General features: G+C 47.6%; 1 protein-coding gene across 1 annotated transcript; it reads left to right on the top strand.

Annotated features, from left to right (window-relative positions):
• Positions 1498–21469, top strand: QDPR (quinoid dihydropteridine reductase; the record flags this gene model as incomplete). The annotated part of the gene is given in 7 exon segments (NM_214343.2): positions 1498–1615; positions 3901–3993; positions 9536–9632; positions 12278–12418; positions 17412–17520; positions 19083–19166; positions 20745–21469. Coding segments are annotated over 7 exon segments (732 nt in total). The 5' UTR covers positions 1498–1513.

The following is a 22125-nucleotide window of genomic DNA, read 5'->3' as shown; positions in this document are numbered from 1 at the left end:
GATCTCATGTTGCTGTGGCTGTGGCATAGGCTGGTGGCTACAGCTCTGATTGGACCCCTAGCCTGGGAACCTCCATATGCCTCGGATTCAGCCCCCCAAAAGACAAAAAAAAAAAAAAAAAAAAGAAAGAAATGGGAAAGTATCTTTCTAATGTGTTAGCAAATAATAATCACCCATCACCTTGCTGGGGTCTTTGTCTCTTCTTAAAAGTGAAGATCTGTCTTTTTCTTTTAAATTACAGGCACAGAGAATTAAATACTCTCTAATTTCTATCTTATACTGTGGCTTTAACATTTTGACTTTTAGTTTATTGCGGAATGTCAACTTTATGTCATGTGAGATTGGCAATCACCACTGTCAATAGCTTTGGGGGGGACAAAGTGGGGCAGAAGTGGCATAGTAAAATTCCTTATTTGGTCACAGAAGTCTCCAGGGGGTTTAGGAAACAGCATGTTAACCAACAGGAGTTCCTGAGAGGTGCTATTCCAGCCATTTCTCTCAGGAGAAAACTGGATGTTAGGGTTGGGGCTGGAGATCAGGTCTTTGAAATCCAACAACTTCATCACAATGACCTTGACATAGCAAATGTTTTTCTGGTAATGAACAACAGAACACATATAAAAGGCTTAGAAAAGTGCTTGGCCCATCAATAAGCCACCCATAACATTAGCTATTGGTACTGTAATAACATTAAGCCCGCTTTGAGAAGGAAGGCCATGTGTAATACCTTTGTGTCACATCTCTGATCCAAATGATGAACCTCTGGGGTTCATTCATGGCTCAGAGGTTAAGGAAACTGACTAGTATCCATGAGGATGCAGTTGGCTCCCTGGCTTTGCTCAGTGGGTTAAGGATCCAGCTTTGCCGTGAGCTGTGGTGTAGGTCCCAGACGCGCTGGATCCAGCATTGCTGTGGCTGTGGCTGTGGCTGTGGCCTAGGCTGGCAGCTCCAGCTCCAGTTGAACCCCTAGCCTGGGTGTGGCCAAAAAAAAAAAAAGACGAAAACCGAAACACAAACGATGAATCTGTGTCAACTTTTGGTGTTTTAGGGGTTAAGCACTTATTTTTAGAAAAACTATGGGAATCAACAGATTGTCAACAAGCTCGTGCTCCTCCAGGCTGAGAGGAGGTGCGGTTAGGCAGAACTCTGTTGAAGACCGGGTTCAAATTCCTATTCTTCTGGCTCACAGCCCGAGACGCTCATGTTTCAGTTTCCTAATCTGTCATGGGATTGCTGTGCAAGATACAACGGAAGAGCACCTGGAGACGGCCTCTCACAGTGCGTGGCATAGGAGGGCCAGGAAATAAAGGGTGTGAGCCGGCCCCTGGGGCGGGGCCGCGGGCGGGGGGCGCGGCGGGGCTGGCCGAGTGCGGCGGCGCGCTAGGCGGCAGCAGCGGGCTCGGCCGTCAGCGCGGCCACCGCGCGGTCCCTCTTGGCCGGGTCGGCGGCGGGGCGGGGCGCCGCGTTCTTGCCGGGGTGTCCGGAGTCGCGGGAGCCGAGCCGGAGGAGCGGGATGGCGGCGGCAGCTGCGGGCGAGGCGCGCCGGGTGCTGGTGTACGGCGGCCGGGGCGCCCTGGGCTCCCGCTGCGTGCAGGCGTTCCGGGCCCGCAACTGGGTAACTCGGTGGGACTGCGGGCGGGCACCAGGGTAACTGGGGCGCGGAGGGGCTTATCCGGGGCGCCGCTGGAGGGTGGTCTGGAAGGAAGCTGGGGACCTGAGCTTCCTGAGCACCCCTAGACGTGGGTGCTTGCACGTGCAGGCACGGGCCTACACTTGTTACGTCTTCGAGTGCGTACGCACTCTGCGCCCCGTGCAGGGCCTTCGCTCTGCAAGGCGGATGGTGAAGGGGCTGCTCCCTTGGCCTCCGCCAGGCCCAGAAGTCGCGCAGGAGTCGCGAGAGAACAGAGAGGGAGGAAGAAATAATGGGAAGGAAGAAATAATGAGAAGGAAGGATCTGGAATCACACTGCTTAACTCGGGTTACCAGCCCTATGGCCGTGTACTGATTGCTTAACGTCAGCAAACCTCAGTTTCCCCATCTGTAAAATGGGGATGATGATAGATAGTATTTAGCATTGGTGGGGTTATGAGGATTACATGAGGTAATTGGTAGCTTGCGGATGAATTGTAAATTACCCGCCTCGTCGTAAAAGCTCTTTAAATGTTAGCTATTCTGTATATGATATATATTATATCTCATAAATAATATTATATATGTAGATACATACACACACACACATCCCCCTGTTACATTAGCATCCGTTGGACGCGATACTTTGAAGATTCAGCCTTAATGCTAGTGGCCTCTTCGTTTTTGTGAAAATTACAACTTCTTGCATAATCAAGTATCCCACTCCCCAGAAGGGGGCATTGTGCCTAGGACCTTGACCCCAGCCGCCCACTAGGGCTCTGGGCTTTTCTAGTGGAGACTCCGCCCAGTGTCTTCTGGCTGCTGCTGTTCTTGCTCAGAGACTCTGGGGGAGCTTTTCTGGGTGTTTACACAGCAGCAGGAGCAGCAGCAGTAGTAACCTGAGCAAGGGTAGGACCAAAGAGAAAGGGACTCAGGGTTTTCTTCTTGCTCGCAAACTGGTTTAAGATTGTGCTTCTAAGGGCACTCAACACACACCACCTTCCCACAATGTACCTGCTTTGGGGTGTCTTCCCAGGTCTGCAGAGGTGGATGGTGGTGACAGTGGGCACATTTAAGGACTGCCAGAAGGCGGGGGCCCTGTGCTCCTACATCCCAGAGCCCCTGTGTTCTCTTGGTTTCACTTACTCTTCCCTGTAACTTTAATACAGGGCTCCTGTGTCTGCATGTTACAGATGCCAAGGCTGTGCTTCCTCCTGGTGGGGGGCGCTGTGGGTTGCCTTTGACTTGGTGGGGTCTGGCCTGCTGATTTATCTTTGACTGTCTTTCCCTCCCCTCCTTCCTGGGAGTTCTGGGCGGCTGGCATGGAACCTTTTCTTTGTCTCAGTAAACTCCCCGTGGCTGTGACACCGAAGGAGTGAGTGTTTTGAATGCATGGCATGTGGTGTTGTTCTTCACAGCTCTTGGTAGAGATATTTATCTCTGGGGCCTTCAGACTGCTGAGCCCTGGAGCTTTCTGAGCAAGAACTGGGTGTCTGTGGTGCCAGCATCCTGCATTGCATTTAATTTTCCCACAAACTCTGTTGTTGACAACCCCCATTTTACAGGCGAGGACGCTCTGCAGAGCGGGTGGGTGAGGAAGCGCCTCTTTGGCAGACCCTGATCCGATTCCCAAACTCAGCAGTCCCTCTGTGCTCTGGGGCAGGAGTCCGAAAACGCCAGTTCTCCATGGACCATATCCTGCCTGGAACCTGTGTTTGTACAGCCCAAGAGCTAGAAATAGTTCCCCACTTTTAAATGGTTGAAAAGAAAGCAAAAGAAGAGTAATATTTTGTGACATGTGAACATTATGGGAAATTCATAAATCAGTGTCTCAAGTTGCATTGGCACATAGCCATGCTCATTCGTTGACCGTTGTCTCTGGCTGCTCTCTGGGTCCAAGAGCAGAGTTGAGCAGTTGCCACAGAGGGTGAATGGCCAGCAAAGCCTAAAATATTTACTCTCTGGCTCTTTACAGAAGAAGGTTGCAAACCCCTGGTCCTGGGGTGGGGGTGGGAGGGTTTGCACGTGCAGGGCTTGGCTTTCAGAGGTGAGAGTGGACTAGGAAGAGCTGTTTTGGAGCTGCCATGGGCTGGCCGGGGACTCAGGAAGCCAGACGCCCCGTATGGAGTGTGACAGGTTTGGTTGCTAGATGCTTTTTCTAGTGGCTTTTCATGTAAGCCTCTTACTCTGCCCACTCCCCGTGTCTCTGGGCATGGAGCTCTTACAACTAGGATGGTCTCCTGACCAAAGCTGTCTTCTCCTTTGCTCCAGTGGGTCGCCAGCATCGACGTGGTGGAGAATGAAGAGGCCAGTGCCAATGTCGTCGTTAAAATGACAGACTCGTTTACGGAGCAGGCCGACCAGGTAATTCCTGGGGTAGGGGTAGGGGAACCTTGGGGAGAGCGTTCCCCTGGCTAAGTGCTCTTCCTTTTTTTTAGCTATTGTTTCTCTAATTATTCAAGCCATTGCGCTCATGGAGGGAAATGTGGAAAAAAATACTAATATAAATAACCCATAATTCATGTCTAGTTAGTTCCATTTTGACCCATTTTCTTTCTTTCTTTCTTTTTTTTTTTTTTTTTTTTTTGTCTTTTTGTGTTTCCTAGGGCTGCATCCACGGCATATGGAGACTCCCAGGCTAGGGGTCCAATCAGAGCTATTGCTGCTGGCCTACACCACAGCCACAGCAACTCAGGATCTGAGCCACGTCTGTGACCTACACTACACTACTCACGGCAACACTGGATCCTTAACCCACTGAGCAAGGCCAGGGATCGAACCCGCAACCTCATGGTTCCTAGTCAGATTCGTTAGCCACCGAGCCACGACGAGAACTCCTGACCCATTTTCTTATCTTTCCTACTCACTCTATATGTTATATGTTTTACGAGTTGAGGTAAATTCATATTTATATGCTAGAGTCAGCTTTAAAGAAAAAACTTAAATACTTATTCAGATCACTTAATTAAATCTCTGTGTCAACATGTAAGTTTTCTTTGGGTGGCTATGTCACCGTTTCTTTAGTTTGCACTTATTGTACATTTACATTTTTTGCAGTTTTTTCTTTTATTTGAACCATCATAAAGAATTCTGTGGTGAACATCCTTGTCTTATCTCTGACCATTTATTGAGAAAAAGTGTAAAAAAGTGGCGCTCCCCCCATTCAAAGCAAGAATACTAACAAAGCAGGTGGGCTCATTGTAAAATAAGACGTCAAACAAAACTATGCAAATATATGTGTAAATTGTGAAATACCCCCTTCCTCCCCGTGAGAGTGTCACCTTCAGAGGAAGCACTGTTGACAGTTTGATGGATGTCTTGGTAGGCACATCGGAGATGCTCTTACGTGGTTCTGTCTTTCTGATAGAGCTGTTCCCACCAGCTGCGTGAAGGTTGTGCATTATGTGGTTCTCATTCCAGCCCAACAAGCCAACAGGCCCAAGGAACTCTCCACATTGTTCTTTGTGTGATGCACCATGTTTTTCACAAGCATTTAACGAGGTAGGCAGGCAGGTGAAGGTAGACTCATTTCATAGTTGAGGAGACTGAGTTTCAGACACTAAGTGGCATAGCCCTCGAGCCTAGTGGTGGAGATGGGATCATGGGGCTCCTAACAAGAGACACTAACAACTTTTAAAAATTAAAAAAAAAAAATTTTTAAGGGCTGAAGGTGCGGCGTATGGAGGTTCCCACGCTAAGGGTTGAATGGAGCTGCCGCTGCCAGCCTATACCACAGCCACAGCAGCTTGGGATCTGAGTCTCGTCTGCAGCCTACACTGCAGCTTGTGGCCATGCCGGATTCTTAACCCACTGAGCGGGGCTGGGGATTGAACCTTCGTCCTCATGTATACTAGTTGGGTTCACTACCGCTGAGCCACAGCGGGAACTCTGAGACATTAACAACTTTGATTAAAGTTCCACTTCTGCTTTTTGTTTAGTTATACTCTCCTTAGTAATCTGAACACTGTTGGGGTTCTGATGCTGTATGGTTCTTAACTATTTCTTATAATAAATTATTTAAATGTTAGAAGTGGCCCTTTTTTTTTTTTTTTTTTTTTTTTTTTGGCTTTTTAGGGCCGTAGGTTCCCAGGCTAGGGGTCAAATCAGAGCTACAGCTGCCAGCCTACACCACAGCTCACAGCAACGCCAGATCCTTAACTCGCTGAGCGAGGCCAGGGATCGAACCTGTGACCTCATGGTTCCTAGTTGGATTCGCTTCTGCCTCACCATGACAGGAACTCCCCCAAAGTGGTACTTATGTAGAAAGTAGAAAATACAGTAAAGGAAAGATGAGGAGGAGTCATCTCTAGTCCCACTGGCAGTTAATACTTTATTTCCTTCCAATCCATTTCTCCAAACATATACGTGTAAATATCCAAAAATTAAAAAAAAAAACCCCGAAACACTGAAATTGTGCCTCTACTGTACTGCTCACTTGCTCTTCTGAAAGCATTGGTTTGGCTTAGGTTAGAACAGAAATACCCAGGAGAAGTTTCGCAGGGCTACCTGAGATGCAGTCTCCTGGGCTTATTTCCTGATTTTGTCCCAAATAAAACTTAACCCTCAAAAAGAAAAAAAAAAAAAAAAAAAAAAAAAAAAAGAAAAAAAAAACCTAGCTGACTTATTCCAGAACACAGAACATAGATTTTCTGTTCTTACTTTTCATAATATGCTCCTAATGTTTCCTGTACTTAGTGATATTATCGGCCTTAATGGACTTAATAGTAAAACTTGACATGGCTTTATCGTCTGTCGGGCACCATGCTAAGTGCTTTATTTGCATTAACTTAATTTTTGTAAACCCCCAAACCAAAGTTTCTCATTTATCTCCCTTTTGGAAATGAGGACTGAGGCGCAGAGGTGCCTGGTATTTGCTCAAGGTCGAACAGGTAGTAGGCGGCAGAGCTAGGATTAGAACCTGGGTGGGCAGTGGGGGTTTGATGCCTGTGCTCTTAACTGTACGCTAAGTTGCTTCCCAGCAAAATAGCTTCAGGTGAATAAAGTGATCAAAACTAAAACCAGATGCAAGGGAGGCACCCAGGCTTGGGTAGCAGCAGCATTTCTAGATGCAGTTCTCTGTAATCACTGTTTTTTCAGTGTCACTTCTGCTCCTGTTAATTCTATTAATTGCGGGTTTCTGATGTCCATGTCATTTTTCAAATAATTTTTTTTTTTTTTTTTTTTGCTTTTTAGGGCTGCACCCATGGCATATGGAGGTTCCCAGGCTATGGGTCTAATCAGAGCTGTAGCCACTGGCCTACACCACAGCCACAGCAACCCTGGATCCGAGCCACATCTGTGACCTACACCACAGCTCACAGCAGTGCCGGATCCTGAACCCACTGAGCAAGGCCAGGGATCGTATCGGCAACCTCATGGTTCCTAGTCGGATTCGTTTCCGCTGTGCCACAATGGGAACTCCTGTCCATGTCATTTGTAAAAATTTTTATTATTATTATTTTTTAATGGATGCACCCCCGGCTTATGAAAGTTCCTGGGCCAGGGATTGAATCTGAACTGCAGCTGTGGCAACACTGGATCCTTTAACCCACTGAGCCAGGCAGGGGATCGAACATGTGCCTCTACAGCAACCTAAGATGCTGTGGTCAGATTCTTAACCCACTTTGTCAAAGTGGGGACTCCTCTATACCCTTTTTTGAACATGAAGTTGTATACATCTGAGACTTGAATATACAGAGCATCTTTAAGACAAAGGTTGGGAAATGCCTTAGTTATTGTAAGGGTGGCTTTTAAAATCTTTAACCCCTTCGTACTCCCTCTTATCCCCCAGTCACCCAATTAAGAATTTCTGGACAAACAACATGACAACCAGTTTTTGCTTTTTAAGTCCAGAAGGAGAAATTCAATCCTAGTAGATAAAAATTAGGCCCCCTAGGCTGGAAATTCACTAGTGACAGTGAGAAGATGTGAGAAAGATACTAAATCTATAAAAAAAAGGTGAGACAGAAAGCAGAATTTAAGGGGGAGGAGTTTTATTTTATTTTTATTTTTAAAGATTTTTAAAGTTACGGTTGATTTGCAATGTTCTGTCAATTTCTGCTGCATACAGCAAAGGGACTCAGTCATACCTACACAAGTGTGTGTGTGATTCTTTCTCTCACATTATCCTCTGTCATTTTCATCACAAGTGATTAGATATAGTTCCCTGTGCTGTACAGCAGGATCTCATTGCTCATCCACTCCAAATGCAATAGTTTGTATCTACTAACCCCAGACTCCCAGTCCATCCCACTCCCTTCTGAGGGGGAGGAGTTTTAGAATGCCTCATTTAAATTTTATTATAAAAATAAAGCATAGGCAGATCAAGCAGGTGCATTGTTGCTGGGGGCACCGTGCTTCCATAAAAGTAGGGCACAGGTTGTGTGTACATACAGAGGTCAGGGGAGGTGATCCAACCACCAGCAGCTGGGATCTGGGCTCTTGGCAACAGGGCTTGGCTTAGAAATGAAGTGGGTGGGGTGGGGGCGGGGGGTGGCAGCCGGGGAGCCAGGGTAACCAGGGGAAGGTCAAGGAAAGCTAAACCAGGATTAGATGAGACACCTGCGAGGAGATGATCAGGAATCTTCTTAAAAGAAAAGACTTAGGTATGGAATCGGTTTCCATTGCCAAAGCAGTCTCTTTGAAAGAGGAATTTGAGGCTTAGAAATTTTTAGGAAAATTAATCAGGGACTGAAATATTACTCCGGGAGAATAAGTTAAGTCGTAAAAAGATTGATCTTAACAAAGCCATTGAGGCTGGTTCAGCCATTCCAGAAAAATAGGGAAAAAGGGTCGTGGATGCTGACCAGGATTGCCTGTCTTGCCAGATTTTTGCTTTAATAAATTGTAACAAAAGGACATGTATATATTTTCAACCCTCTAAATATTTTAATCAAATAGAAGTAGAGAATTAAAATCAATCCCCATGTACTCATCATGTGCCAACATTTTGCCACTGACTATTTTTTATCATTTTTAAAATTTATTTTATTGTATTTTTGGCTGCACCTGTGGCATATGGAAGTTCCCAGGCCAGGGACTGAATCTGAGCCACAGCTGCGACTTAGGCCACAGTGGTGGCAATGCCAGATCCTTAACCCAGTGTGGGGGCTGGGGATCAAATCTGTGCCGCCACATACACAAGGTCAGATCCTTGGCCTGCTGTGCCACAGCGGGAACTCCCTATTGTTTTTTTTTTTTTTTTAATTATTTCTTATTGGCTTTTTCTTTTGGAGTTGCAGTTAACGGGATGTTTGTATTGGAGGGAGAGTAGACTTGATTATCTCAGATTATGATTCTGTGATTTGGAAAGAAATAATACCCAGAGGTTAGCTGTAGGGAGCACCCTTTTCCTACTTTATTATTTTATTCCAGGGATGTGTATGTCTCCACCCTTTAGAATGTTCAGAAGAAGACCCTAGGTTACTTGATAAAAATCACAGGCTTCTCTATCCAAATGTTCATTGTGAATTGGTCCTGCACCTAATTTTCAAAGTGTTAATTGCCAGCTACTGTAGACTGACTTCAAAAGAAGGAATAAACAGAGGTGACGATAAAGACGCCAGCCTGCTGGAGTTCCTATCGTGGTGCAGTGGTTAACGAATCCGACTAGGAACCATGAGGTTGGGGGTTCAATTCCTGGCCTTGCTCAGTGGGTTAACGATCTGGCGTTGCTGTGAGCTGTGGTGTGGGTTGCAGACACGGCTTGGATTCCATGTTGCTGTGGCTGTGGCATAGGCCAGTGTCTACAGCTCCGATTAGACCCCTATCCTAGGAGTCTCCATGTGCCTCAGGAGAGGCCCTAGAAAAGGCAAAAAAAAAAAAAAAAAAAAAAAAAAGCTGCCCGCCTGTTGAGGTTTGCCTGACAGTTTGTGCATCTTTCTGACCCTTTTTTTTTTTTTTTCAGGTGACTGCTGAGGTTGGAAAGCTCTTGGGTGCAGAGAAGGTGGACGCCATCCTTTGTGTGGCCGGAGGATGGGCTGGGGGCAATGCCAAGTCCAAGTGTGAGTCCTTTTATGAGTTCATCATTCTTTCTGCTGCACACTTAGTCCACCTGCAGGGGTTGGGTCTGTCCTGTGTGTTAGGCCAGAGGTTTTCTCCCAGAATCTTTACAGTGGCTGTTTGGTAGGGATCAACACCCCATGGACTGGTGTTAGAACAGAGCGACCTTGAGGTTGAAGTTTAAAGGAGAAGCAGAAGGAAATCAGCATTGTTCCTGCTGCAGTCTTTCAGGGCTTTTCGCTGGGAATGGGGGGATGTGTATGGAATGGAGAAGTTATTCTGAAGATCAGAAGGACTCAAGATTGAGCTCTTTGTTAAAGCTGAGTGTATTTTTCTTTCTTTCTTTTTCTTTTAGGGCCACACATGCAGCACATGAAGGTTCCCAGGCTAGGGGTCAAATTGGAGCTACAGCTGGTGGCCTACGCCACAGCCACAGCAACGTCAGAGCCGAGCCTTGTCTTCTACCTACACCGCAGCTCATGGCAACGCTGGATCCCTGACCCACTGAGCAAGGCCAGGGATCGAACTTGCATCCTCACGGATACGAATCAGACTTGTTTCCACTGTACCACGACGAGAACTCCTGTTTTTCATTTTTTATTATGAACATTTCCAAATATGCAGAAGAGTTGAAAGAACGGTTCAGGGCACACTTTCATGCCCCCATCAGTGCTTGTTAGCATTTGCCTTTTCTGTGCTTTCTTGCTTTCCTGCATGCGTGTCTCTGTGTATGTATTTTTTGGATAATCATTTGAAAGTAATTTGGCACTTCACTGTGTTTCAATAGCATCTCCAAAGATGAAGCCATTCTGCTACATGATCATGATACCATTCTCATACTGAAGAAAATTAACAGTGGTTCTATAAGATTAATAGTATCAGCCCATATTCCAGCTACCTCAGTTTATTCCACATCTTCCATATTTTTTCCCCTAAATATTCCAGTCAGGGTTTATGTACTGCATTTTATTGTTGCTTTTAGTCTCTTAATCTAGATTTTTTTTTTTTTAATCTAGGCTTTTTTTTTTCTTCCCCCCGGGATAGACTTGGTGAGTCCAGGGCAGTTTTCATATAGAATGTCCCCCACATTGACTTAGTCGAGCTGTTTCTTTAAGGGATCATTGACCTTGTTCTTCTGTCCCTGGTATTTTCTCTGAACCCGAACGTAGGTCTAGAGACCTGCTTAGATTCAGGATAAATATTTTGGAGGTAAGGATGCTTCCTGTGTGGTGTGGACTTGACATTGCATCCTCCTGGGGGCTCACCACGTCAGACTGCCCTTCCCATCCATAGGGATAACAGTTTGATGCTTGGTTAAAGTTGAAGCTGATAGATTTCCATCGTAAAGTTACCTTTTTCTGTTTGCAATTAGTAAGTGACCTGTGAGGTGGTACTTGGGCATCATGTATGAATATCCTATTCCCACGCACCTTGAGAACCCCAAATCCGCACACCCAGTGGTTGTAAGTGTCTATTGATAGTCTCTACCCGAGTCAGTCATCTCACTGGGAATTGGAAATGGGTAATTTTCTAATTCTATCATTGCTTCATTGCCCGTCAAAAAGCAAAGGCCCCTTGACTTTCTGTGGACCACACTGAAATGTGAAATTGGTGTGTCAGGTGGTGATCCGGTTGGCAAAAGATCCAAATGGCCTTTTGTGTGTATGGGAACAGGAAGTGATAAATGTGGGTCCATCTAGGAGTTCTCATCATGGCACAGTGGAAACGAATCCGACTAGGACCCATGAGGTTGTGGGTTCGATCCCTGGCCTTGCTCAGTGGGTTATGGATCCAGCGTTGCTGTGAGCTGTGATGTAGGTTGCAGATGCAGCTGTGATCATGTGTGGCTGTGGCTGGGGCATAGGCCGGCAGCTACAGCTCCAATTAGACCCCTAGCCTGGGAACCTCCATATGCCACGAGTGCAGCCCCAAAAAGCAAAAAAAAAAAAAAAAAAAAGAATTCCTCTTTGTAGCAGGGCAATGCAGTACTTGGTTGACACCTACTGCAGACCCTCCTCCTGTGTTAGGAGGGCTCTCTTTCTGGGTCATGGGTACTGCTTCGCTGGGTTCTGGGTGCCTTGAGAGAGAGGAAGGGGACAGCTGTTCGGCTGGTGACGTGACATCCTCTCCAGTTACTCCTCCTCACGTCTCTGGCAAGGCCAGAGGCTGACAAGTGCGAAATGGTTGTTATTTCAGCTTTCTTTTAAAGAGTCTTTAAAGCTGACCTTAAACTTGCAGCCATGAAAAACGTAGCTCCATAAAACCCTCTTTATGTCTAGACAGTAATGGTCAGATTTTCATCACAGTGAAACCTGGCTTAGGTGTACGTTCTGATTACAGATCCAATGAATGCCCTTTATAAGGCAGGACAGCATTTGAGTTAGTGCCAGGCCCCCATATCCGCCAAGAGCCCTCACGTGTCGCCTGGCATTTTACTAGTTTACAAGTGAGGACGTTGAGACTCGAGTGGTCACGTGGCCTGGATTTGAACCCGTGCCTCTGACCGCAGGCCTGGGCTGTTTGTATTAGACCTCCTTGCAGACGCGGAGCGGAGGACGGGGCTTCCCTGGGTGTCAGGCGCTAGGAGGTGGGAGCATCGTCCGGTTTCTGCCCTGCCAAGGCTGACCTTGCGCGTTTCTTTGCTCAGCTCTCTTTAAAAACTGTGACCTGATGTGGAAGCAGAGCATGTGGACGTCAACCATCTCCAGCCACCTGGCCACCAAGCATCTCAAGGAAGGAGGCCTCCTGACCTTGGCCGGGGCCAAGGCCGCCCTGGATGGGACGCCCGGTAAGCCTTCTCTTCCCAGTCTGGGAGGCGGGAAGGCTCACGCCTGCTGGCCGGGGATGCTGCGCGCTTCCGGGAGAGGCGCGGTATTAAAGCCCTTTATTCTCTGAGGTGCTTTACAGGTGGGTGGATGCTGCGTCCTTTTAGGCCTGAATCTTTTAAGGGAAAAACTCCTGATCCTTTCATTTGCATTGTCCTTGTGTTCATTTCGGTCCAGGACTGATGTACTCCCGCACCCCCCCCCCCCATCTGCTGTATCTATCTGTGAACCACGAAGGGTGTTGCGGGAGATGTTAACTCGCTGATAAGCACGTGTTGTTACCGTCGCGTTCTGTTCACGTCCCAAGGAGGCAGCTTGGCTGCTGGCAGCAGTGGGCACAGTAGAATGAGAGTCTGGATTCTTCGCCCTCGCTGGGTGGCCTTGAACACATTATTTCCTTTTTAACCAAACTTCTGCCATAGTTTCCTTAATTGTAACATAGGAATTAACATCTCTCTTGAAGGTAGCTGGAAGGCCCTAGAGGTATTGATAGAGGCCCAGCACGCAGTAAGTCTTAATACGTTCACTCTTTTCATTTCACTTATGTTCTCATTTAATCCTGGGGTAGAGGTTATTAGTATCATTTTCTTTCTTTCTTTTTTTTTTTTTTTTTGTCTTTTTGCTTTTTTGAGGGCCGCTTCCGAGGCATATGGAGGTTCCCAGGCTAGGGGTCTAATCAGAGCTGTAGCCGCCAGCCTACACCAGAGCCACAGCAGCTTGGGATCCGAGCCGCATCTGCAGCCTACACCACAGCTCACGGGAACGCTGGATCCTTAACCCACTGAGCAAGGCCAGGGATCGAACCCGCAACCTCATGGTTCCTAGTCGGATTAGTTAACCACTGAGCCACAACGGGAACTCCCTTTCATTTTATAGAGAAGGAAACTAGAACTTAGAGAGGGTAGGGTATTTGTCTGGGTTATACAATAAGTTGAGCTGCAAATTTTTGGTTCATTTTCGAATGATCCACACATAAGCTGCAGATTTACTGATCATTTCCAAATGTTGTGCTTTTTCCATTACCTCAGGCAGATCTCAGTGCCCTTGGCATTTTGTACCCCCTCTGTCAGTGTGCTCGGGCTGCCACGACAAAGCACCACAGACTGGGTGGCATACGTAATAGAAATGTATTTTCTGACAGTTCTGGAGGCTAGGGGTCCATGACCAAGGTGTCAGCAGGTTTGGTGTCTTCCGAGGCCTCTGGCTTTGGCTTGGGGTGGCCGCTTCCCTCTGTGTGTGTATCTGTGTCCTCATCTTTTATCGTCTAAGGACACCAGTCACACTGGATTCGGACCCACCCTCAGGACCTCGTTTTAACCTAATTACCTCTTTAAAGACCCCCACCTCTGAATACAGTCGCATCCTGCAGTGTGGCGGTTAGGACTTCTGAATTGCGGGCCGTGGGTGGGTGATGGGGTGGGGTGTGTTGGGGAATCGGGGCCGGAAGAGGCGGGAGTGCAAGTCAGCCCATCACACTACCTTGGGATGGGGCTAAAGGGATTTAAGCAGCATGTGGGGGAGTTAAACACAGGGAGGCAGAATCTGTCTACCTCTGCTACCTGAATTAAACTCTTCTCTAAAAAAAGACATGAGAGCTTTTTGGACCTCTTTAGTAGACGGTAGAAGCCTTGAACACCGTTTTCCAGGCTAATGTAACTAACTGAACTGAACTCTTACAAATTAATAATTTCTTGCCACTCATTTTCTTCTTACGTTTTCCAGAGCCTGTGGTCTTGCACGTCCATGGCTGCTGCCATAATTAAAGCTGTGTAAATGTTAGATGGTAGTTTGGTTGAGATCTGATTTTTATTAAAGGTGACATAGAGCAGAGTCTCTAGAAAGTAAATAGAGGAATGAGTAATAGCTTGACATTTAGAAAGGCAAAACCCTAGGATTGAAAGGCTAATTTTTCTAAAGGACACAAGTCTCCTCCTTGCCTTTGGCTTGTAAATTTTTTGTTTTATTTTTTATTTATTTTTATTTCATTATTTCATTTCATTTATTACTTTTATTTCATTTTTTTGTTTATAGTTTTGGGTACTGGTGAAGACTCTAGGCCCTGGAACTACACAGATTGCTTTTGTACCATGGTTTTGCCCTTTAGGTGCTGTGTGATATTTGGCAAGGTCCTTAATTTCTCTGAGCCTCAGTTTTGTCATCTGTAAAATGAGGATAAATAGGGATACCTTCTTTACAGGGTTGTTGAGACTTGTAAACATCTCATTGGATGTAAATGGGTTAGGAAAGGTATTAGAGTCAGTAGAAAAAGCGAATTATTATTACTCTTTACTCCAGGCTTACTTTTGCCCAGTTGGTCCTGCTTCAGATGCTAATACATTTGTTCATCTTTCAGCTCTTTTGTTAGATGTGGTTAAACTTATTATTATTATTATTATTTTTGTCTTTTCTAGGGCGGCTTCCCGTGGCATATGGAGGTTCCCAGGCTAGGGGTCTAATCGGAGCTGTAGCCTACGCCAGAACCACAGCAACACTGGATCTGAGCGGTGTCTGCGACCTACACCACGGCTCATGGCAATGCCGGATCCTTAACCCACTGAGCAAGGCCAGGGATCGAACCCGCAACCTCATGGTCCCTAGTTGGATTCGTTAACCACTGAGCCATGGCAGGCACTCCAGTTAAACTTATCTGAGTCATAAAATTTTCATCTTTGATTCAGACCCCAGGAAAATCTGGCGAAATTTATGAGAGCAAGGGATAAACATGCTTAGTTGCTCTTCAGAGCCAAGAGGAATTGTTCAAAAATGGGAAGGTTTTGGAGTTCCCGTCTTGGCTCAGCAGAAACGAATCTGACTAGTATCCGTGAGGAAGCAGGTTCGCTCAGTGGGTTAAGGATCTGGTGTTGCCTGTGAGCTGTGGTGTAGGTCACAGATGAGGCTCGGATCCCATGTGGCTGTGGCTGTGGCTCACGATTTCAGCTACAGCTCCAATTTGACCCCTAGCTTGGGAACCTCTCTATGCTGCAGGTGCGGCCTTAAAAAGACGGAAAAAAAAAAAAAGAAAAAGAAAGTTACTGAAAAAAACACCCAACCTTCTATTTCCCCTGTTGTATTTACAGACTGTCCACTGGAGGATCAGTGGTGCTTTGGTTTACCGTTTAAGGATCTGTGCTGTGTTTGGAAATCAATCAGTCTGTCTTTAGGGACTACCTTGAACATTTTGTAATTGGAAAGACAGTATTTATCTTTTTTTTCTCTCTCTTTTTTCTTCTTTGGCTTTGGCTCCACCTGTGGCATGTGGCAGTTCCCAGGTCAGGAATCAATCCTGTACCACAGCAGTGGCCTGAGTCACAGCAGTGACAACTTCAGATCCTTAACCCTCTGTGCCACCAGGAAACTCCCAGTATTTATCTTCTTAATGAAATGCACTTTGTTCTGTATCTTGCAAATGATCCATGACGGGCGGCTGCTGGTTTCGGGTTGTTTGTTTCTTTCTTTATCCGATTCCCTGCTCTTATGCTGTTTGAATGGAATGGAGAGGGTCCTGGGAGTTTGCTGGGGCCCTGGGTTGCACGCAGGAGATTCACGCACTGGTTTATTTTAATCCCTGCAGAGTTTGTTAGACCGACATGCCTCTAATTAAACAGAGAAGATGGGCATGGTGAAATATTCTTCCTGTGCTTTTAAACAACTTTTTGAGACTTTGACCCTCTTTTGCAATTTGAGGTTGCTCTTGAAGTAGTGCAGTGATTGGTTCCTTGGCTGGGGTGTGAGCCCCACCTCCCCCTGGATCTTTGATGCCTCCTCAGCTGTTATACTTTAAACAGCACGCCTGCTGGGGGTTTTAAGGGGGCTGCTGACCTTTGGAAGTAGTGGTTTACTGACGGTGGAGGGGTGTTTACAGCAGTTAACCATTCTTTGTTGCTGTGATGGCAGTGTTTAGTGCGTCTGCCGCTGGGTGCCCTGATAGACTCTGGAGAGAGATTTTTGCCTGCAGGTGTCTGCAGGGCAGATAGAAACCTGTCGGAATAAAAGGCACGCTTTGCTTCAGTTGGCAAACTTGCAGAGTGGTAGAAAGAAAGGAAGGCTAATAGGTAGCATGTATATACATATGTCACGATAGCTCAAATGGTATACTTTATTTTTTATTTTTTGGCTTTTTTAGAGCCACAGCCACGGCATATGGAGGTTCCCAGGCTAGGGCAAATCAGAGCTGCAACTGCCAGCCTACACTACAGCCATAGCAATGTGGGATCCAAGCCGTGTCTGCGACCTACGCCGCAGCTCAGGGCAACTAACCCACTGATCGAGGCCAGGGATGGAACCCGCATCCTCATCACCACTGAGCCTCGATGGGAACTCTATCAAGTGGTGTACGTTAACTGGGGAGTCGGACTCCAGGGCACAGCACTTGTATTTATTCGATGGGAGACGTGTGTGGAGGTCCTATCCTGTCCTGAGCCCAGCGTGAAGAACTTTATCCCTACTTTACAGATTGGGTAACTGAGGATTAGAAGGGTTTTTGAGAACTTGCCTAGGATTTCTGTAGTGGCAAGTCCAAGAGCTGGGCTTTGAACCTGTGCAGCCTGCACTTCAAATGATGGCTTGATTTTGCCAACCCCCTGGGCACCCAGAGGGTGTGTGCCGGCTGCTCACAAGGAGATATTGATCCCAGGGTTCAGAACCCGGCTTTTGCCTGGCTTTTAACCTCTCCGCTGGCCTGGGCGCGAGTCTGTATGTGAGCCTGGGCGCATCGCTCACCCTGTCCGAGCCTCGGTTTCCTTGTTGATAGAAACAGGATTAACCTCGTGGCTTCTGTGATCAACGATAAGTGCCAGGTCACTAGCAGGTGCGCTCGAAGTGGCCTGTCCCCTTCCCTCTCTCTCAGTAAATGTCCCTGTTCTCTTGGCCCAGCCTCCTCTGGACACTGGTGTGGTGTTCTTTGGACAGACCAGGGGCGGCCGGTGGTCACTGCAATGTTTTCTCTCCTTTCCGCAGGGATGATCGGCTATGGCATGGCCAAGGGCGCCGTCCACCAGCTCTGCCAGAGCCTGGCCGGGAAGGACAGCGGCATGCCATCCGGGGCTGCCGCCATCGCCGTGCTCCCGTAAGTGGCTGCGGAGCCCCCCTGACCGCTGAGAGTCCCCAGTGCCCTGGGGTCACTCTCTGCCAGGTGCGCTCACCTCAGCTTCTAAAATTCACCCATGGCCCTGAAGATACTTGTTCAGATTTTAGGTTTTCCGGGGCTTTCCAGAATGGTTGCTTGGCTGATGGGATGTGTCTTTCTTCCCTGCCTTTGTCTTTCTTATTTCTCTCCTTTCCTCCTTCTGTCCTGTCTTCTCTTCCTATTAAAAATTAGTCTAGACATTTGTTTTTTTAATTTTTAATTTCTTGGCTTTTTAGGGCTGCACCTGCGGCATGTGGAGGTTCCCAGGCTAGGGGTCAAATCGAGCTGCAGCTGCTGGCCTACACCACAGACACAGCCATGCAGGATCCGAGCCACGTCTGCGATCTACACCACAGCTCACGGCAACACTGGATCCCTGACCACTGAGCGAGGCCAGAGATTGCACCCGAATCCTCATGGAAACTAGCTGAGTTTGTTACCACTGAGTCACAACGGGAACTCCTAGACATTTAATTTTAGTATCTGTAGTTCTGTCTTCAGGTCATTATAAGGTTGGTTGTGAAAGAGAGACCGGTCTGTGTGCATGTGGGGGGCGGGGGAGGATATGGGAAACCGGGAGACATTTCTCGAAGGATCCCAGGACCCAATGGCTTATCTCTTAGCTGTGGTTCTGTCACGAGGACGTCGGTCTGCTCGAGGATGGGACTGTCCGCTTAACCTTTCATTGATGAGCTTCTGTGATTCTGTGACCTGGTCCCACAGCTATTTGAATGATTTCGGAGGCCCGAAAGCTCTTGGGAAAGTCATGCATCTCTGAATTCTGTATTCACCTTGTTGAACATCTTAAGATTTCATGGAAAAAACAGGCACAAAATGAAGGATGAGGCTGTTCTTCCTCATATTTAAAGGAATATTATTATTGTACCTAAAATATCCTGAGACATGAGTGTGCTGCACTTTAGGGAGTGACTGTAGACATGCACAGCAAAACAGTTTACTTCAATAAAGCATGTATTTCAGAAAAGGCAGGAGTTCCCGTCGTGGCGCAGTGGAAGCGAATCCGACTAGGAACCATGAGGTTGTGGGTTCGAGCCCTGTCCTCGCTCAGTGGGGTACGGATCTGGCGATGCCGTGAGCTCTGGTGTGGGTTGCAGATGCAGCACTGATCTGGCATGGCTGTGGCTGTGGAGTAGATTAGACCCCTAGCCTGGGAACCTCCATATGCTGCGGGTGTGGCCATAAAAAGCAAGAAAAAAAAAAAAAAAGAAAGAAAGAAAGAAAGAAAAAGGCACATCATGTCTCCTTCGTTTTGCTCCTGTCGGCCTGGAAGGTGGGCCCCACGGGCTGGGGGCTGGGACCTGAGCTGGGTGAAGGTGGATGGTTTCTGGCCTCTCTCTGATTATCTCCATGTGCTCTCACCACGTCATTGCTGGCACCCCTAGTGCCAGTGGCTCACAATGCATTTTCCTGGCTGAGGAGGTCCTGGCAGCTGCTGCTCTAAGGGAGACGTGCCCGTGATATGCTTGTCTCTATGCCCGCAGGGTCACCCTGGACACGCCCTTGAACAGGAAGTCGATGCCCCACGCGGACTTCAGCTCCTGGACGCCCTTAGAATTCCTGGTCGAGTGAGTGTCCCAGCCGTGTCAGGGGCTCAGCAGCTTCTGGCCCCTGTCCCCTGTCCCTTGTGGGCGAGGGGACAGGCTCGAGTTCTCTCGGCTTAGCGCCCTGGGTGGGTGGTGAGGTCCTGGCCTCTGAGGGCATCGCGCACATCAATGTGAAGCTCACGGGGAGGGGTTGATGGTGCCAACGGGAATCGTGGCTCCGCTTCACCAGCCGGCCAGTCTGAGCATGTTGTTTAACTGCTCTAGGCCGCAGTTTCCCCATCTGTGTAATGGGTCCGAGATGACTGTTTGGAGGATAAAGTGGGCAGCCGTGTGCCAAGCGCTCGGCACCGTGTCTGACCCACAGAAGTGCTGGGTGAACCCAGCTCCTGTTAATCTCATTACCTCTGGTAACGAGGAGCAGCTGCTGACCTGGGTGGACCATCTGGGTCCATATGTCTAAGTTGTCTGATGCACAGAAAGTGTCCTGTGTCCCTCAAATTATCTTCAGCCCTTTATGAACATTGGTGCCATTGGAAGGTCACCATTGGAAGGAGGGTGAGCTTTCTAGGTCTTTTGTGTTTGCCTGGACCTCAGCTCCCCATACCCCTTTATTCAAGGGAGTATTTAACACGTGTTCGCTGAGCACCCACTGGGGCAGGTGCTCTGCTGGTGAAGCAGGTGCAGGCTCTGTGCTCACAGAGCAGGGGTGGTCACCCCGCCAGAGCCAGTGTGTGAGCTGCTGTGATGGCCGTTTGTATGGGATGTTTGGAAAGCTTAGGAGGCCCCCCACTCCCCAAGCACGGCGAGCTGCCTCTCTCCATGCAAAGCTGGTTTTAAATGCCCCTTTCCGGCACTGAACATATTTTCTTGTAATAGACTGTTTTTTTTATATCTTTTTACATTGCTTGGCAGAGCTGGAGGTGCTCCATAAATGTTTGTTAAGAAAGAAAAAAAGGAATACTTGTCTTTTTCTTTCTTTTGAAATTTCTGGGAAGTAATATAGCAAAGTATAAAGTATTGTGCCTGCATCCGTTTCTTAGAATTAACTAATTAAAACCTTTTCTTTTTATAATCACATAAAATCGTACCATTGTGGGGAGTTCCCGTGGTGGCCCGGTGGTTAGAGAACCCGACTAGGAACCATGAGGTTGCGGGTTCGATCCCTGGCCTTGCTCAGTGGGTTAAGGATCCAGCGTTCCCGTGAGCTGTGGTGTAGGCTGCAGATGCGGCTCGGATCCCAAGTTGCTGTGGCTCTGGTGTAGGCTGGCGGCTACAGCTCTGATTAGACCCCTAGCCTGGGAACCTCCATATGCCGTGGGTGTGGCCCTAAAAGAAAAAAAATCATACCATTGTGTCATAAAGGATTCCAACAACGCACAAAAATAGCCAAGTGGCAATCTTGCCAAATCCTGCCACCGAGGAGTTAGAACCAGTAAAGTCCTAAAGTGCCTCAGGACCTGGGTGTGTGTCCATGATGCTTTAGTGGCTTTTTTAAATAGCTGCTTCTGTGTTCCTCGCCCCCACCCATTTAGGTGCATAAAATAAGCATGTGTCCGGATTGTTGCTTTTAAAATGTACAGCTTCTCTTCTCTGTTCTAGAACCTTCCACGACTGGATCATAGAAAAAAACCGACCAAGCTCAGGCAGCCTCATCCAGGTGGTGACCACGCAGGGAAAGACAGAGCTCACCCCGGCGTATTTTTAAGCTTCATTTTGTTGTCTGTGAGGGGCCTGTCAGAGAAGTCATTAATCCATCCGTGGGGCCCCGCCTGGCCCTGCCTTTTCTGTAATCCTGTTCGTGGTAGGAGATAGTCCTATTTGTCTCCCACCTCATGTGCATTTGTTCTCCCAGGACAGTGGCAAAGGTTTAAGTGAAATAAAAACACGTGAGGCCCACAGCACGGTCAGTTGGTGTCAACCACGTAATTGAGGCCTCAGGACGGCCCCCTCTGTGTCCACGTTGAATTGCATTTGTGATGCTGTTTATGTGTCCCCGATGGTGGCTGTCCACCTGTCTAGGTCAGAGATTTGCTGGGATGGGGGAGGTTTGGAGCTTGAGTTATTTTTGAATGTTATGTTCATGTGACTGATGTAGTTTTTGGAGCTTCGAAGTAAACTGCCTTAAAACGCCTCCTGTGCTGTAAGCCAAACCCTGTGGACTCTGTTAAGATATCTTTTTCCTGTGCAGTCGCCACGTGCTCAAGAGAACTACTTGTGATTGTTTGGAATTTAACTTCCTAATAAATGCCCTTCATTTATTATGTTGTCGTCTCTAATTAAAATGCATCTTATAAACAGTCACAGATGAATGTACAAGGATTATGGGCTGCTGGTGGTCTTTAGTCCGATGTTCGCGAAAGGGGGCTGGACTCAGACCCTGAAAGTTTTTGCAGCACAGTGACACGGGTGCAGTTCCCTCTTGGGCATATCAGGATTGAAGGTGCTGGGATGACCCTGTGTTTTTTTTTTGTTTTGTTTTTTTTGCCTTTTTGCCTTTTCTAGGGCCACTTCCTATGGCATATGGAGGTTCCCAGGCTAGGGGTCTAATTGGAGCTGTAGTTGCTGGCCTACACCAGAGCCATGGCAACGCGGGATCTGAGCCGTGTCTTCGACTTACACCACGGCTCATGGCAACGCCAGATCCTTAACCCGCTGAGCGAGGCCAGGGATCGAACCCGAAACCTCGCAGTTCCTAGTTGGATTCATTAACCACTGCGCCACGACGGGAACTCCGACCCTGTGTGTTTAGAAGCAGCATTCCACCTGCCTGATACAAGCTATTCTGATTGAGAACTAGTGATCTGGTCCAGCTCATCATTTTATAGATGAGGAAACTGAGGCCTGGAGCAATGACTGTCCATCCTCATGGCCGTACGTGGCAGAACTGAACCCCAAACCCCAGTTACCATGTGGCTGCTGTTTACAAAAGCCTTTACCATGTGTTTTCTTTTTCTTTCTTTTTTTTCCTCTTTTTTTCTGT

The sequence above is a fragment of the Sus scrofa genome, chromosome 8 (assembly GCF_000003025.6).
Source record: "Sus scrofa isolate TJ Tabasco breed Duroc chromosome 8, Sscrofa11.1, whole genome shotgun sequence".
Classification (NCBI taxonomy): Eukaryota; Metazoa; Chordata; class Mammalia; order Artiodactyla; family Suidae; genus Sus; species Sus scrofa.
This window is presented reverse-complemented; position numbering and strand designations above follow the sequence as displayed.